The sequence below is a fragment of the Dermochelys coriacea genome, chromosome 19 (genome assembly GCF_009764565.3).
Source record: "Dermochelys coriacea isolate rDerCor1 chromosome 19, rDerCor1.pri.v4, whole genome shotgun sequence".
In the NCBI taxonomy this organism is placed as follows: Eukaryota; Metazoa; Chordata; order Testudines; family Dermochelyidae; genus Dermochelys; species Dermochelys coriacea.
Window position 1 is genome coordinate 15,199,497 of NC_050086.2, and position 17,010 is coordinate 15,216,506.

General features: G+C 45.2%; 1 protein-coding gene across 1 annotated transcript in view; it reads right to left on the minus strand.

Moving 5' to 3' along the window:
• Positions 1-3,818: 3,818 nt before the first annotated feature.
• SDC3 (syndecan 3) overlaps positions 3,819-17,010 on the minus strand; it is a 73,871-nt gene continuing 60,679 nt past the window's right edge. The window contains exons 4-5 of the mRNA XM_043506198.1: positions 9,977-10,253; positions 3,819-9,664 (exon numbers count right to left, since the gene is read on the minus strand). Coding sequence (XP_043362133.1) covers positions 9,498-9,664; positions 9,977-10,253 — 444 coding nt within the window. The 3' untranslated portion in view covers positions 3,819-9,497. The remainder of the gene's footprint in view (positions 9,665-9,976; positions 10,254-17,010) is intronic.

A 17,010-nucleotide genomic window follows, 5' to 3' on the forward strand; every position in this document is an offset into this window, starting at 1 on the left:
AGCAATTCACTAGAATCCACCACAGCACTGCAACATCACGTTAGCAACATGGACATTTAAAAGACTGGCTTCCTCCTCTGGCTGGCAGCCAGGTCTGGCCACCTGGGGCCATCAATAATCAGACAGCATCACCTCAGCCTCTTCTTGCCATAAATACAGCCGACCCCTGGGAATTCTGAAGTCTATAACATGGGAGCCTTGGTAACAAACCAGTGGCCAGCTGTCTCCTTTAGGAAGCAGACAGTACATTTGCTGCCAAATCATTCACCAGCGTTAACTGCCAGTGAACACTTGGGTTTCACTTGGGTTTATTAGCTAGGAAAGTCACACATTCAGGTCCTGAATTCAGATCAGTTAGCAACAGCGTTGCATCACCTCACCCATCCTCCATCTGTAGAGGCAGGAACATCCTAGCGTTTGGCTAGGACAGGTAAAGGGGACCTGCTGCTTTAGCTTATTACTGTCTGAAAAGCACCTAACATGCTGTTGGTGTTAGATGCAAAGATCACTGATGGACGGTGCAAAGATCAATTGTCCAAGAGGCATTGCAAATGACAAGCAAAGCGCCTGCCTTATTAAATTATGTTTGTAAGTTATACATGATTTCATCATCCATGCACTTTTGCCTGTATAGGTAATTCCTTGCGGAGTTCAGCACACCTCTACACCCCTTGCATCTCCCGTAAGCGCTGCTGTTAGGCTCTCTGGATACTTAGACAGTAGCTCAATAATTACTGGATGGTCATTTATATTCTCTGGTATCCTCCCATTTAGTTGTTAGAAAGCAGAAGTCTGCTTAGCACAGTACACTGAGCATAGCTGCAGAGATACTACCCTGGGCTGAGATGCCATCAGTTCTGACAAACTATGAGGGTTGGTCCTGGTCTGTCTTTGATGGCAGAGTGTCAAGGAAATCCCAGGGTACTTTAGGAAGTGGTGCTGGCATTTTAGCAGGGCTAAATTTTCTTTGACTCAGTGGTACAAGGTGACTGTGCACTGCTACAGGTGTCGTCTTCTGGCTGAGTCACAAATCCAAAGAGCTGACCACTCATGGTCTTCAAAACCAAAGGCACTTTGAAGACCATCTCCCCTTTTCCCCCACCCAGGAGACCTAGCCAAATCCAACTCTGGCAATTACATTAAATTCTTCCTGCACTTTCAGCGGGGTGCAGTCATCTTCACTTCCTGTTGTACACTTAGGACAACGCTTCCTCAGCTCTCGTCTCCTAATGCACCTACTCTACTTGCACTACATTGATGACATCTTCATCATCTGGACCCATGGAAAAGAAGCCCTTGAGGAATTCCACCATGATTTCAACAATTTCCATCCCACCATCAACCTCAGCCTGGACCAGTCCACACAAGAGATCCACTTCCTGGACACTACGGTGCTAATAAGCGATGGTCACATAAACACCACCCTATATCGGAAACCTACTGACCGCTATTCCTACCTACATGCCTCTAGCTTTCATCCAGATCATACCACACGATCCATTGTCTACAGCCAAGCTCTACGATATAACCGCATTTGCTCCAACCCCTCAGACAGAGACAAACACCTACAAGATCTCTATCATGCATTCCTACAACTACAATACCCACCTGCTGAAGTGAAGAAATAGATTGACAGAGCCAGAAGAGTACCCAGAAGTCACCTACTACAGGACAGGCCCAACAAAGAAAATAACAACGCCACTAGCCATCACCTTCAGCCCTCAACTAAAACCTCTCCAACGCATCATCAAGGATCTACAACCTATCCTGAAGGACGACCCATCACTCTCACAGATCTTGGGAGACAGGCCAGTCCTTGCTTACAGACAGCCCCCCAACCTGAAGCAAATACTCACCAGCAACCACACGCCACACAACAGAACCACTAACCCAGGAACCTATCCTTGCAACAAAGCCCGTTGCCAACTCTGTCCACATATCTATTCAGGGGACACCATCATAGGGCCTAATCACATCAGCCACACTATCAGAGGCTCGTTCACCTGCGCATCTACCAATGTGATATATGACATCATGTGCCAGCAATGCCCCTCTGCCATGTACATTGGTCAAACTGGACAGTCTCTACGTAAAAGAATGAATGGACACAAATCAGACGTCAAGAATTATAACATTCAAAAACCAGTTGGAGAACACTTCAATCTCTCTGGTCACTCGATTACAGACCTAAGAGTGGCTATCCTTCAACAAAAAAGCTTCAAAAACAGACTCCAACGAGAGACTGCTGAATTGGAATTAATTTCCAAACTGGATACAATTAACTTAGGCTTGAATAGAGACTGGGAATGGATGAGTCATTACACAAAGTAAAACTATTTCCCCATGTTATTTCTCCCCCCCAGCCCACCCCCCACTGTTCCTCAGATATTCTTGTTAACTGCTGGAATTAGCCTACCTTGCTTGTGGCACCTTAGAGACTAACAAATTTATTTGTTTTTTCCACCAAATGCATCCGATGAAGTGAGCTGTAGCTCACGAAAGCTTATGCTCAAATAAATTTGTTAGTCTCTAAGGTGCCACAAGTACTCCTTTTCTTTTTGCGAATACAGACTAACACGGCTGCTACTCTGAAACCTACCTTGCTTGTCACCATGAAAGGTTTTCCTCCTTTCCCCCCTCTGCTTCTGGTGATGGCTTATCTTAAGTGATCACTCTCCTTGCAGTGTGTATGATAAACCCATTGTTTCATGTTCTCTGTGTGTGTATATCAATCTCCCCTCTGTTTTTTCCACCAAATGCATCCAATGAAGTGAGCTGTGGCTCACGAAAGCTTATGCTCTAATAAATTTGTTAGTCTCTAAGGTGCCACAAGTCCTCCTTTTCTTGTTGTACACTATTGTTAGTGTTACTGTGAACCATTAAACAGCTGCCACGTTCCATCCCAGTGGTGGCAGCATTCTGGTGGTGTGTGAAGGGATCCCTATATGTAATTATAAATGTATTAACAGCAGCCTTCCACCCTGCAGCCCTTCCTAGACTCAGCTACCATGTCCAGGTGTTATGGCCTCCCTTTTGTGGCAAGATAAGCAAGGAACTGTGATGTGCTGAGCACAAAACTTAATTGGGTTGCACTGGGCTAGACCATATAGAGGGGAGCTGCTGTCACTCTAAGGTGGCTGAAGAGTTGCTATGGAGACCATTAATTAAACACAGCCTCTGGCCTGATGCTATCTAACTGGAGCAGCCTGGATAACAAGCTCTAGCTTTTTGTTTAGTCCTCCTCACATGTTGGTGCAACAATCCCCCAGGGACCAGAAATAAGCCACAGAACACAAACCTCCCAGCGATCCATGTTTAAATGACTTTATTTTTCCCTTTATAAATGGGCACAGCACAGAAATCATTAAAAAAAATAGACAGTACAATTACAGTGCTAGATCCATTGGCAAAGATTATTTGATAGGCTTTATTATTATTATTATTATTTATTAAAGTTTTGGCCATTGAGTCAGGACAAAAACAAGTAACAAACATTTTTATTTATTTTATTTTTGTTTTTAACAGACACTATGAAGCAATTTAAGTACTAAACTCGAGGAGAGTTATGTACATACAAAAAAATGTTCTGTTTAAGATATGTTTCCTATTAAAAATATTTACATGCATTTTTCCCCTCCCCTACTTGTTGAATAGTAAAACACTGTAATTGCAACTGCTGCCAAAGACTTTTCATTCTCTTAGTTTGGCTTTTTAATCAGCCCCGAAAAGGAAAGGAAAGATTTATTATTTAAATCTTCTGGAAAGAGATGGGGGGTTAGGTTGGGGTTTTTTGATGTATATCAATGGTTTTGTTTTTAAATGTATAAAGTTGGCTTTGTGTTTATTTACAGAATAACCAATGGGTGGCGTTTTATCCCGGAGATTTGGTGTTGAATATTAATGTTAGATAAGTACGTTGCTTCATAAGTGATTTTTAAAAGCAGATTTACCATATAATGTGGAGAGAGAGATATTATTATAATTTGTTTTGTCTGGTTTGATTGTCAACTGTACGTTTATGACTTAGACCTCTGGGAGCCAAAACACGGTGGTTTATGCTCAGAAAGTCACTGGTACCCTTGAGGTCTTTGAAAATGCAGTGCGCAAGATCTGGTGGCAGGATCTTAAAAATTCTGGGCAGCTCACTGAAATCTTCTGTTTCGAGTTGTTCCAAATCCAAAACTTTCCAAAAAGGTGCCACTCCAGACTGAGCTTTTCTGTAGATACGTAGGATGTCCACTGATCTGGAGGCACAAGACACTTGGTGTCAGAAGGGAATAACTGAGAGGTCTTTGAAAGCTCTGTGTCCGTTTACCTGACTGATCTTCCTCTATGTCTGCACTGGACAAAGAGCATGGAGGAAAAGGGAAGTCACCAAATGCAATCCCCTTGAAAATGGTTCTGAATGGCCTGACACAATAACTGGGCACTATGTGCTAAGTTGCCTCTAGGCCCCTCATACAAAACCCACCGAAGTCAATGGGAGGCTTTCCATCAGCATCTCCAGGCTTTGGCTCAGGCCCTTGCTGAGAAAGGGTCAAGAAAGGAAAAAGGGGCCAGATCCTCAGCTGATGTCAACTGACTCCTCTGGCTGAGGAACTGGTCCAAAGTCTCTGCAGAATTTAGCACTCTTAAATCTAGGACAATAGTTTCCTCCCACTTAGTTTACATAGGTGGCTTGAATTAAAGCTCTGTGTGTGTGTACACACAAGTATATATGTATATACATATGTAAATTACATACATATACATATACATATACATATATACACACACACACACACACATATATTCTTCTAAGAGTTCAGACCTCCATCCAGCTAGCTTTTCCTCCAAACACTGGAATGGATTTGTATTTGCTCAGGACTGCAGAGCAGCTGGCTATGTGCCTCACAAGACTCAATTATTCTAATAAATGTTTCAGTGCCAAAAGCCTTTCAAAGCCTGGAAGCCCAGAGAGTGCTGCAGACTATGAACATTTATAATAATAGAAGGAGAAAAAAAATTCCTTTTCATTTTTAACTAACCACTTTAATTGGAACAAAGCCTCTGTGCAGGAGGGGGAATCAGATTCTGGGCTGGAGATTAGCTAGTTTTGAATTATACCAAAAGCTAAAGGCTCAAACTGAGCAAGGCAGGTTACTATATACGGGACCTTTGTCATTTTAACAGAAGAACAGAGAATGGAACTGTCAATGTGCAAAGAAACTCTGCAGCCTGTAGCAGGGCCCATTATTGACTCTGGTCCAGATTCTGCTTGTGTTTACATCGGTATAAATCTGAAGTGGCTTCACTGCAGAGACACCAAGATGAGACAGGGCCAGCGAGGCTAGGAAACATTGGATCCAGTTTCAGGAGTATTCCAGCTATCTCTGTGTAGCCCTTGTGTAGCAAGGGCTCCAACATTTGGGCCAGGCTTTCAGCACACCTGAGCCCCGGTTCCACCACTGCAGTTGCAGATTTGGATTCTAAATGCTCCTAAATTCTCATGTGTGCGGACCCCGGATTTGGGTTAGTCCAAGGGGTCAGTCGTCAAAGCGGATCCAGAATCAGAACCCTTGCAAAGTTCAGGGGGGAATCCTGCATTTTGATTTGAGCCCTTCTCTACATCAGGGCTTCAGCCTGCATTCACGATATCACCTCAGGTTCTGCTCTGCTCACTGCCCAGAAAACCTTTTGCAAAGCCAGGCAGCAGGAAAGGGCAGAATTGGAAGAGTGGCCGTAGGGTTCGAATGTGACTATGGGGAAAAGTTACTTTCTGACTTAATAGATCACCTCCTTCTGGGTCTTGCGTTAGGGCCACGTGATCTTCCGAAGTGCCAAATGCTGCATCTGGGCTCGCTGAAGCTTTCCAGGCAATCATCAAGAAATGCTGTGTACTGCAGGTCATGGGATAAGGCAGCAGGCGCACAGCCAGGACTTCAGATGTGGAATCACTGAAATCCCATTTTTGGGCTTCCTTTCTTGACTACGAGCCCACTGGAACTGAGGGCACTCACCACCTCACCGACTCAGGCCCTATAAACCAATCAGCATCTGAAGCAGAGAAGGTAACCAAAGATTTGCACCATGTCCCCTAGCCACACAAGCCCAGGGTTTGTTAAGATGCTGCCTTACACAGTACCTACCGTGAGCTGATTTTCATAATACATATTCTGTTTCATTACCAGATCAACAGCTGGGGAAAATCACCTGCTTTACACCCTCCCCTCCCTTTGATCAAGGCTCACACCAGGAGTCTCACCAACCCCCCTGGAGCCCTAGGAGAAACTCATATTTCCTCATGTGTTGAGAGCAGGATTTTCAAAAGCACCCAATGGAGTTAATCCTCCAACTCCCACTGACTTCCAATTGGGTCCCACAGTCCTAACCCCACTGAAATGAACAGGAGTCTTTCCTAGTATTCCGGTGGGCCGTGGATCAAATCCTTGCAGCATTTGATTATTGACAGCTCTTGGATGATTTCCTCCAACAAATTAAGATACAGAAAGCCACATTCATGGTATAGTTACTTCTAGTCCCCCAGCCGATGCACAGAAGAGAAGACATCAAACACATCAGGAATGCTTATTCCTAGCTGTTGATTCTTACAGCTACCCTTTCACTGTGGATAGCTGAGACAGTTGGAAGGGCCTATTGGTGACTGATTTTAATTTTTTTTTTAAAGAAAAGGTATGGCACAAGCCAAGATAAAAATCTCCTTGAGATCACATCTACTTTCCAGTCCAAGAGAGACACAGAAAGAGAGTGGTAGCAGCAGCTTCTGGACAATAAATTAAGACATTGGTCAACTCTGATCAGTGTTTTAAATAATTTTTTTTTTGTCTTTTTGTACTTTAAATTCTTTTAAGAGAAAGAAGGATTTTTCAGCCTGCTCTAACACTCACATTTTGAGATCGTTACTCCCTTCCAAACCTGTAAAAGATTTAAGTATCGGGATTATAACTTAATACCAGCTGAGAGGTCTAAAGGTAAGCTTAAGTGGATAATAATAAAAAAAGTTGTATTACAGTACTTCAGACTATTAAGGAAAAAAAGTAGAATGGAGCAGATTAATGAGGAAGCTGAGTAAAGCAAAATTTAAAAAGTTAAGCTTGGAGGTTTTAATATACACTCAAAAGATTAGGACCATGTCTTTCAAAGGGAACTAATGATTTTTGGTTGCCTCCGCTTTTGGGGTGTCCAAATTGAGATACCTTTAAGGGGCTTGATTTTCAGAATCCACTCCCTGAGAATTAGACCCCCTTTAAGGTGTCAATACAGTACCTAGAAATAAAGACACTCGAAATCAAAGTCCCTTTTGAAAAATCTCAGCCTAAAGCTGGTGAGAAAAAACAAACCTCCATCCAAATTTTCACCAAATCTTGAAACATTTGGCGCTCACCTCCTGGGAGCCCTGGAGGGGCCCTTTCATATGACTGACAGCCCTCATTCTGATGTCAGTTACACTGGGATCAATCAGGAATAACTCTGCTGACATCAGTGGAGTTACCCTGGTGTGACATCAGAACCAAGCCCAGAGTGTCATTCTTGTGCCTTTCACTAGATACCAGCTGGTATCACCGGATGTTTGCTTTGGCCACAATTCTCCTCTCCCATCCACATGGCAGAGCCACTTTGTTCTCTGGGCTGTGCTGAAACTTTTTCTGGTTCCATGAGCAGATCGTCCCCAGCGCGGCCCACTAAAAAGCGCCCACGAGGTCCCTAGCCAGAGGAGGGTGAGATAACAGGGCATATCCTGTTCCCAGTTACATGTGTGCCCTCACTGACCCACGAGAGAGTTCCACAGGGAACAACAGCTTTGGATGGGTTATTTGGGGGGCTTGACCCAAGCACCTCAGGATGTCAATGCCTGTGTCTATACTGCCTGAGCTAAATGCCCATATGGTGCCAATGGTGACATCAGGATGTCAACTGCTTTTTTTTTTTTTTTAATTAAATACAATAGTGAAGTCAGGGCCTCAAAGGAACATGGTCAAGATCCAAATAATCTTTTTAAAAACCCAGTTTCCTTAACTGTATCACAAACAGCCCTTTAGATTATTAAAACCGGCGAATTCAAATTTCTCACTGAATGTTCCACTCTATGGGCCCAATGCCTGGGTTCTGGATCGGCCCCTCATGCCACTTATTCTCTTTCCATCTTAAACGCACCTCAGATGATTCAGAACACATTAGTCAGTTTCACAGTTGCTTCTAGTTGGTTTCCCTTTTGGACAAAGCTGATCCAAAGCCCATTGGAAGTCAGTCAGGTCCTAGCGCAGGGCTGTAAAGTTTAGACAGGAGTTTTAAAAATAAAAACTAAAAAAAAATAATGGAAACATTTCATTGGATTTAATAAATGATACATCTTCAAGCTAAACTGACCTGACAGTGACCCTTGAAAACCTACTATTGTCTCCTTTATTTTCTTAATTTCCTGTAATTTGACAGGAGCTATCACCAAACAACATCTGAGGAGAATGTCTGCAAAGTGCGGCTTGATGAGGTTTGTGAGATATTATCACATTCAAAGGAACACAGATGACCTTCTAGCCTTTTGTTGTTTGTTCTTGTCAATCCCCCGTCCCCCAACGTCCTGTTTCCCTTAAAAACATGAGTGTGGGTTGTCTGCAAAGAGCAGGGTATACTGCGCTAGCTGCGTTTATTCGTCACAGTGAAAACCCAGCCAAAGCAAGGTCCCTGTCAATCAAGCCCCTGCTCAGCCCACAAAACGTGGTTTCTATACACTTAAGGTCTCTGGCTGTGCACAGCAATGCAATGAAGTGAAGCAGTGTCAGGAAGGGAGCCCCACACAACTGCAAACTGTGGCTCCCTGCAGCTATGTGAACTCTCTGAGGAGGTGATCTAAAAGCTCCGCTCCAGCCCACTGGCCATTTTTCATTCCGAGAGCAAATTGCAGCGTTAGATGTTTCATCTCATTGTGCTTTTTCAAGGCTTGACATTGTATTTGACAGTCACATCCTCTTTCCAAATAGAGCCATGGAGCAGCGACTCCCAGTAAGAAACCAACCCCCCAACCCAACAAAAAGAAAGAAAACCCTCCCTCTCCCCAAATTCACACCCCTACCCTGATTCTGGTAACAGGTGTTCAGATCTCAGAATCAGTAGTGTTGTTTGGTACACCCAGGAAACTCCAACCATCATCAGGAAAATGACCACCCAAGCATGCTCTCATCTGAGGAGTGATCGCATAGGCACTGAAAGTTGGCTGCCCGTTCGCTCCTCACACGTGCTGTCCCCTGCAAACGCTGTGTCCGCTGGAGAAAGGTTACGGTATTCGTTTGAAATCGGTGACACTTTTATTTGTATATTTTTTAACTGAAGATGTTATTTTTCTTTTTATTATAGTGTTTGTTTGTTTGTTCAACTCACAGTCCCATCAGAAAGAGAGAGAGAGAGAGAGAGAGAGAGAGATTGGATGGGGAAGGGTGGGGACAGAGGGAAGTTGAACCAGAAATCGAGTGAAACTGAGAGAGAGGCACTCTGGGCTCTTTTTATGCATAGAACTCCTCCTGCTTGTCGGGCTTTTGGTATGTGACGTTCGCCTGCTTTGGCTCCTCCAGTGTGTAGCTCCCCTCGTCCTTCTTCTTCATCCGGTAGATGAGTAGCATGACCAGAAAGGCAGCAAAGAGCGCCCCGACCACGCCGCCCACAATGACAGCTGCAACGGACAGCAAAGAAAAGAGCCGGTCAGTGAGCAGGACAACAGGGTCTCCTGGCCACCAACAGCGTGGCTGACCCCAGGCATCCAAAAATCACCAATGTAACCCCCGGAGAGATTTAACAATAATAATTTGGGGGCCTTTTTATTTGCCTACCTCCCTTTCTGCCCCCACTCGCCTCCCAGTCAACTGGGTGGAGTTCAGGGTGGGGAGGGGTCACTAAGGCTTTTTGCAGAGGTTTCGAACTCCCAGGAGACTTTGCCCCTCTCCAGCTGCAGTTACCCCGTCAGCTTCAGAACACCAGGCCTCACCTATTAGCACTTCTTTCCTCTCCAGGATGTTTTTCTGGGGGAGCTGTGCAGCCGAGTTCCCAGAGTCTATCGTATTGTCTATGAGGCTGGGCTCTGCATTCTTCCCCAGCCCCGGCCCTGCTGCCAGGGTAACCGCGGCGATCACTTCGTTATTGAGCTCTGGCCGAGTCGTGTCTTCCTCCTCGCGGATTTCGAAGTCTCCGCTGGGCCCGCCACTGACAGGTACCTCCAACTCGTTGTCGAGGGCCGTGGACACGGTCACATCCAGCGGCTCGGTCTGGGGAAAGGAACGAGACAGAGGAGGAGAGGGAGTCGGTCATCCAAAGGCTTGGAGGAGAAAGCATGAAGAGGAACTGCTTTGAGCTTCTCTCCGCCCTTCCCCTGCCAGATCTCCCCAGCTCCATTCCCGCCCCCGTCCGATGCAGCGAGAGAGACTTTGAGACCCAAGGCAGCTATTGCATTGTGGCACCACCTGGGGGCAGGCTGAGTCAGGAGGGCTGAGGCTGAGTGCTGGGTAGCTAGGTCAGTCCAGCCCATCTTACAGCTTCCTTGAAATATCCTGCCAGATTGCAAGGAGCATTAGACATCCCCATCCTTTGGGATTTTTAAGAACAGGTTGGACAAACACCTGTCAGGGACGGTCTAGATAATACTTAGTGCTGCCTTGAGTGCAGAGGACTGGACTAGATGACCTCTCGAGGTCCCTTCCAGTTCTATGATTCTATCTTAGTTGACACCATAAGCACCCAGCCTTTAAAACCAGGTTGGCCTGAACCAAACCTCGCCTCCTCCCATCCTCAATACCCCTGAGCATTTTAGAGCTGCTCAAAATGCCAGACCAATATCTGGACCTGAATCTTACACACAACTCATCTTCATAATGGACCAAATTGAAATCTTGGATCTCAGCTTCTCCAGAGCACTAGGATTTATCATCACTTGACTTTCTGGCCGAGAGCCGAATGAAAAACAGAAAGACAATTTGGTGACAAAGATCCAAAATTGTTTCCATTTCACGGGGTTTGAAATCAGCCATTTTTCACAAAATATTTTTTCTGAAACACTCCCATTTTCCCCTTGTTGCCATTGAGTACAACACGATGATTTATGTCTTGGGTTTCTTATTTTCTTTCTTTTTCCCCCCTGTAATTTTTCACAACTTCTCCAACTTGCAAAAGCAACTGAGTGGCAAAAGGGAAAAAAATGCTGTAATTCATTCAAAGCTGGAGACTTTCTGAAAAGCTGTAGTGTCTAGAAAGGGGAGGGGCGGGCGATGCGTATGTGTTGGGGGAAAAGCCAAAATTGAAATTTCAAAATTTTGAACATTTTTGAAACACCTAAGCAAAATTTGCAATTTCCAACCAAATGTAACAACAGTTTTGTTTCTGTCTGGAATTTTACACCCAAAAATGTTGTTGAAAATGCCATTTTCTTGCATATTTTTTTCATTTTTGATTTTGGTAAAATGTTACAGTTCAATCATTCAGACTGGCTCTATTTATTACTCTTGTCACCTCCTCCCCTCCGTGTGCATGACGCAGGGCCTGGGGCAAACTGCTGGTGCATGAGAAGAACGGTTTGTTTCAAAATTTAGCTAGATCTATTTAAAAACAAACCAACAACAACAAAAAGGGAGGGGGAACACCCACAAAGGAAATGGAAAAAACAAAAAATAAAATAAACGTTGATTTCAAATAAAATGAAATGGAACAAAATGTTTTGTTCGACCCAAAATGATTTTTTTGGTTTTGGCCACTGAACTGAGAAGTCAATGGTTCGCTCAGCTCCGGCCGTGGGTCTGGCCCTTGGTCTTCACACGCTCCAGAGCCTGCAGAGCTCCCAACCAGAGCCAGAATCTGCATCTGGGCCTGTTTTGCTTTCGTAGATTCATAGATATTAAGGTCAGAAGGGACCATTATGATCATCTAGTCTGACCTCCTGCACGATGCAGGCCACAGAATCTCACCCACCCACTCCTGCGAAAAACCTCTCACCTATGTCTGAGCTATTGAAGTCCTTTCCATCTGCAGGCCAACCGACCCCCGCAGGCCAACTGACCTGCCAGCTGCCTGCGGGCCCGATCCCCGAAGGCCAACCAACCCGCCAGCTGCTTGCGGGCCCGATCCCTGCAGGCCAACCGACCCGCCAGCTCCCTGCCGGCCCAATTCCCGCAGGCCAACCAACCCACCAGCTCCCTGCGGGCCCGATCCAAGAAGGCCAACTGACCCGCCAGCTGCCTGCGGGCCCGATCCCCGAAGGCCAACCTACCCACCAGCTGCCTGCGGGCCCGATCCCCAAAGGCCAACCGACCTGCCAGCTCCCTGCGGGCCCGATCCCCACAGGCCAACCTACCCGCCAGCTCCCTGCGGGCCCAATCCCCAAAGGCCAACCTACCCAGCAGCTCCCCACATGCCAACCTACCTGCCAGCTCCCTGTGGGCCCGATCCTTGTGAGCCCGATCCCCGCAGGCCAACCTACCTGCCTGCTCCCTGCAGGCCTGATCCTCCTGAAGTTCCATTAGCTGAGCTGCTACAGAGCTAGCCCCCTTGAGCTAGCAGCCTCCCCTCCTCAGCAGCGATGCCTGGCTCCCAGTCACCGCGATCCCTGTCTTCACTATCAGGACCTGCCCTGCCACAGTCAGTCTCCAGGCCTGCCGAGCAGCGCAGCTGCGTCTCAGGCTAGACAAGGCCGGCGGGCGGTCCCCTCCTTTGCACTGCTGTCTTTAAAACAAGCCCTAGGGACGCGCTGGCTTCCCAGGACCACACATCTGCCTCCTTTAGTGACAGAGATTAGCTGACAGCTGGAGGGAGCCCGGAGCGACACAGAAAAAGGGGAACTCGTTTCGATAAATAACTCCACGTCTCAGTCACCGCTTCCTTCACACAGACCCTTCAGGCCTTTGGATCCAAGAGCTCAGTGGATTACACCCACTGTCTATGAGACCCCAGGGGCAGGAAATGCACCACAAATGCATAATTGCAGAGCAGTGGGACTCTGACTGGCCAGGGAAGGAGCAGGAGACTGCATGATGAACTTGTAAAAGACGCAGGGAAACGCATCCATTGCCTCCTGCAAATCACACGAGACCCATGCAGGAGCTGTGCAGGGACATTGATTTTTTCATCCCTTTGCATGGGGAGCATTGTCTCGCAGACAGGGTATGTGGCTAGGAGCTCAGGAGACCTGGGGGCAAGTCACATCATTTCTTGGTGCCTCTGGTTACCCTCCCACTCTTTGTCTTTTTAGATTGTAAGCTCTTTGGGGCAGAGAGCTGCCCTCACTAAGGGTGTGTCTACATTGCCATGGGGAGTGTGACTGCAGTAGGTGTAGACATACCTGAGCTAGCTTTGATCTAGCTAGCTCAATTAACAACAGCTGTGAAGACACCACAGCATGGCTGGCTACATGGGCCAGCCCCTCCTGCCCAGGGCCTCGGGTACATAGTCAAGGGGCCAACTCTCATTGCTGCTGGGGCTAGCTTTGAGCCAGCCAGCTCAGGGCTGCAGTCACGATTCATCACACTGCTAAACATCAGAATACCAACTGAAATACATAAAATACTTTTGTTTTTCTACATTTTCAAATATATTGATTTCAGTTACAACTCAGAATACAAAGTGCACAGTGCTCACTTGATATTATTATTTTTTACTACAAATATTTGCACTGTAAAATTGATAAAGAAAAGAAATAGTATTTTTCAATTCACCTCAGACAAGTACTGGAGTGCAATCTCTTTATCGTGAAAGTGTAACTTACAAATGTAGATTTTTTTTGTTACATAACTGCACTCAAAAAAAACCAATGTAAAACTTTAGAGCCTACAAGTCCATTCAGTCCTATTTCTTGTTCAGCCAATCTCTAAGACAAACAAGTTTGTTTACATTTACGGGAGATGCTGCTGCCTGCTTTTTATTTACAATGTCACCTGAAAGTGAGAACAGGTGTTCTCACGGGACTTTTGTAACCAGCATTGCAAGATATTTACATGCCAGATATGCCAAAAATTCATATGCCCTTTCATGCTTCGGCCACCATTCCAGAGGACATGCTTCCATGCTGATGCTGCATGTTAAAAAAATAATGCATTAATTAAATTTGTGACTGAACTCCTTGGGGGAGAATTGTATGTCCCCTGCTCTGTTTTACCCGCATTCTGCCATATATTTCATGTTACAGCACTGTTGGATGATGACCCAGTACATAGAATCATACAATCATAGGACTGGAAGGGACCTCAAGAGGTCAGCTAGTCCAATCCCCTGCATTCATGGCAGGACTAAGTATTATCTAGAACATCCCTGACAGGTATTACAGAAGGACCTAGACAAATTGGAGGATTGGGCCAAAAGAAATCTAATGAGGTTCAATAAGGATAAATGCAGGGTCCTGCACTTAGGATGGAAGAATCCAATGCACCGCTACAGACTAGGGACCGAATGGCTCGGCAGCAGTTCTGCGGAAAAGGACCTAGGGGTGACAGTGGACGAGAAGCTGGATATGAGTCAGCAGTGTGCCCTTGTTGCCAAGAAGGCCAATGGCATTTTGGGATGTATAAGTAGGGGCATAGCGAGCAGATCGAGGGACGTGATCGTTCCCCTCTATTCGACACTGGTGAGGCCTCATCTGGAGTACTGTGTCCAGTTTTGGGCCCCACACTACAGGAAGGATGTGGATAAATTGGAAAGAGTACAGCGAAGGGCAACAAAAATGATTAGGGGTCTAGAGCACATGACTTATGAGGAGAGGCTGAGGGAGCTGGGATTGTTTAGTCTGCAGAAGAGAAGAATGAGGGGGGATTTGATAGCTGCTTTCAACTACCTGAAAGGGGGTTTCAAAGAGGATGGCTCTAGACTGTTCTCAATGGTAGCAGATGACAGAACGAGGAGTAATGGTCTCAAGTTGCAATGGGGGAGGTTTAGATTGGATATTAGGAAAAACTTTTTCACTAAGAGGGTGGTGAAACACTGGAATGCGTTACCTAGGGAGGTGGTAGAATCTCCTTCCTTAGAGGTTTTTAAGGTCAGGCTTGACAAAGCCCTGGCTGGGATGATTTAACTGGGACTTGGTCCTGCTTTGAGCAGGGGGTTGGACTAGATGACCTTCTGGGGTCCCTTCCAACCCTGATATTCTATGATTCTATGATTCTATGATTCTATTTCTCTAACCTGCTCTTAAAAATCTCCAATGATGGAAATTCCACAAAATCCCTAGGCAATTTATTCCTGTGCTTAACCACCCTGACAGTTAGGAAGTTTCTCCTGATGTCCAACCTAAACTTCCCTTGCTGCAATTTAAGCCTATTGCTTCTTGTCCTATCCTCAGTGGTTAAGAAGAAAATTTTTTCTCCCTCCTTCTTGTAACATCCTTTTATGTGCTTGTTCATTTTAAGAACACTTTGAATGCAGATTTGACAAAACACAAAGAAGGTTTTAATATCAGTTTTCTAAAGATAGCTACAGCACTCGACCCCAGATTTAAGAATATGAAGTGCCTTCCAAACCTGAGAGACACGAGGTGTGGAGCATGCTTTCAGAAATCTTAAAAGAGCAACACTCTGATGCCGAAACTACAGAACCCAAACCACCAAAAGAGAAAATCAACCTTCTGCTGGTAGCATTTGATTCAGAGGATGAAAATGAACATGCGTCGGTTCGCTCTGCTTTGGATTGTTATCAAGCAGAACCCGTCATCAACATGGACGCATGTCCTCTGGAATGGTGCTTGAAGCATGAAGGGCATCTGGCATGTAAATATCTTGCGACACCGGCTACAATAGTGCCATGCAAACGTCTGTTCTCACTTTCAGGTGACATTGTATACAAGAAGTAGGTAGCATTATCTCCTGCAAATTGTAACCAAACCTGCTTGTCTGAGCGATTGGCTGAAGTAGGACTGGGTGGACTTCTAGACTCTAAAGTTTTACATTATTTTATTTTTGAATACAGTTTTTTCATACATAATTGTATATTTGTAAGCTCAACTTATCTTTTGTTTTTTACAGTGCAAATATTTGTAATAAAAAATAAAGTGAGCACTGTATGCTTTGTATTCTGTGTTGTAATTGAAATCAGTGTATTTGAAATGTGGGAAACATCCAAAAATATTTAAATAAATGGTATTCTATTCTTGTTAACATTTTTAATCGCACAATTAATCATGATTAATTTTTTTAATCGTTTGACAGCCCTAATTAGAATTAGAAAAAGCACAGAGAAGGGCAACAAAGATGATTTAGGAGTATGGAACAGCTTCCATATGAGGAGAGATTAAAAAGACTGTTCATGTTCCAAAGGAGACAGCTAAGGGGGCGGATATGATCGAGGTCTATAAAATCATGACTGGTGTGGAGAAAGTGAATAAGGAAGTGTTAATTTACCCCTTCACATAACACAGTGACCCAATGAAGTTAATAGGCAGCAGGTCTAAAACAAATATAAGGAAGTACTTCCTCACATAACGCACAATCAGGTTGTGGAACTCATTGCAAGGGGAGGTTGTGAAGGCCAAAAGTATAACTGAATTTGAAAAAGAATTAGATAAGTTCATGGAGGATAGGTCCATCAATGGCTATTAGCCAAGATGGTCACTCCTCCTCTGAGTGTCCCTAAACCTCTGACAGCCAGAAGCTGGGACTGAATGACAGGGGTGGATCACTCAATAAATTGCCCTGTTCTGTTCATTCCCTCTGAAGTATCCGGCATTGGCCACTGTCGGAAGACAGGACACTGGGCCAGATGGATCTTTGGTCTGAACCAGTATGGCTGGTCTTACGTTCTTATGTCATTGGAGCTCACTTAGATTGTCAAGGCCAGATTTACACAGGTGTTCAGGAGTCTAAAGATGCAGATAGGTGCCTGACAGATTTTCCAAAGCACCTAAGCAGGTCAAGTATCCAACTCCCATGGGACCAGTTAGGCCGGCTTGCAGAAAAGCAAAACAGGGCCTGAGTTCAAAGTTTGGACCCAGATCTGAGCAGATCTCACAGCATTTTAGCAGGGGGGTCAGTATTGTTATCCCCATTCTTCAGGTGG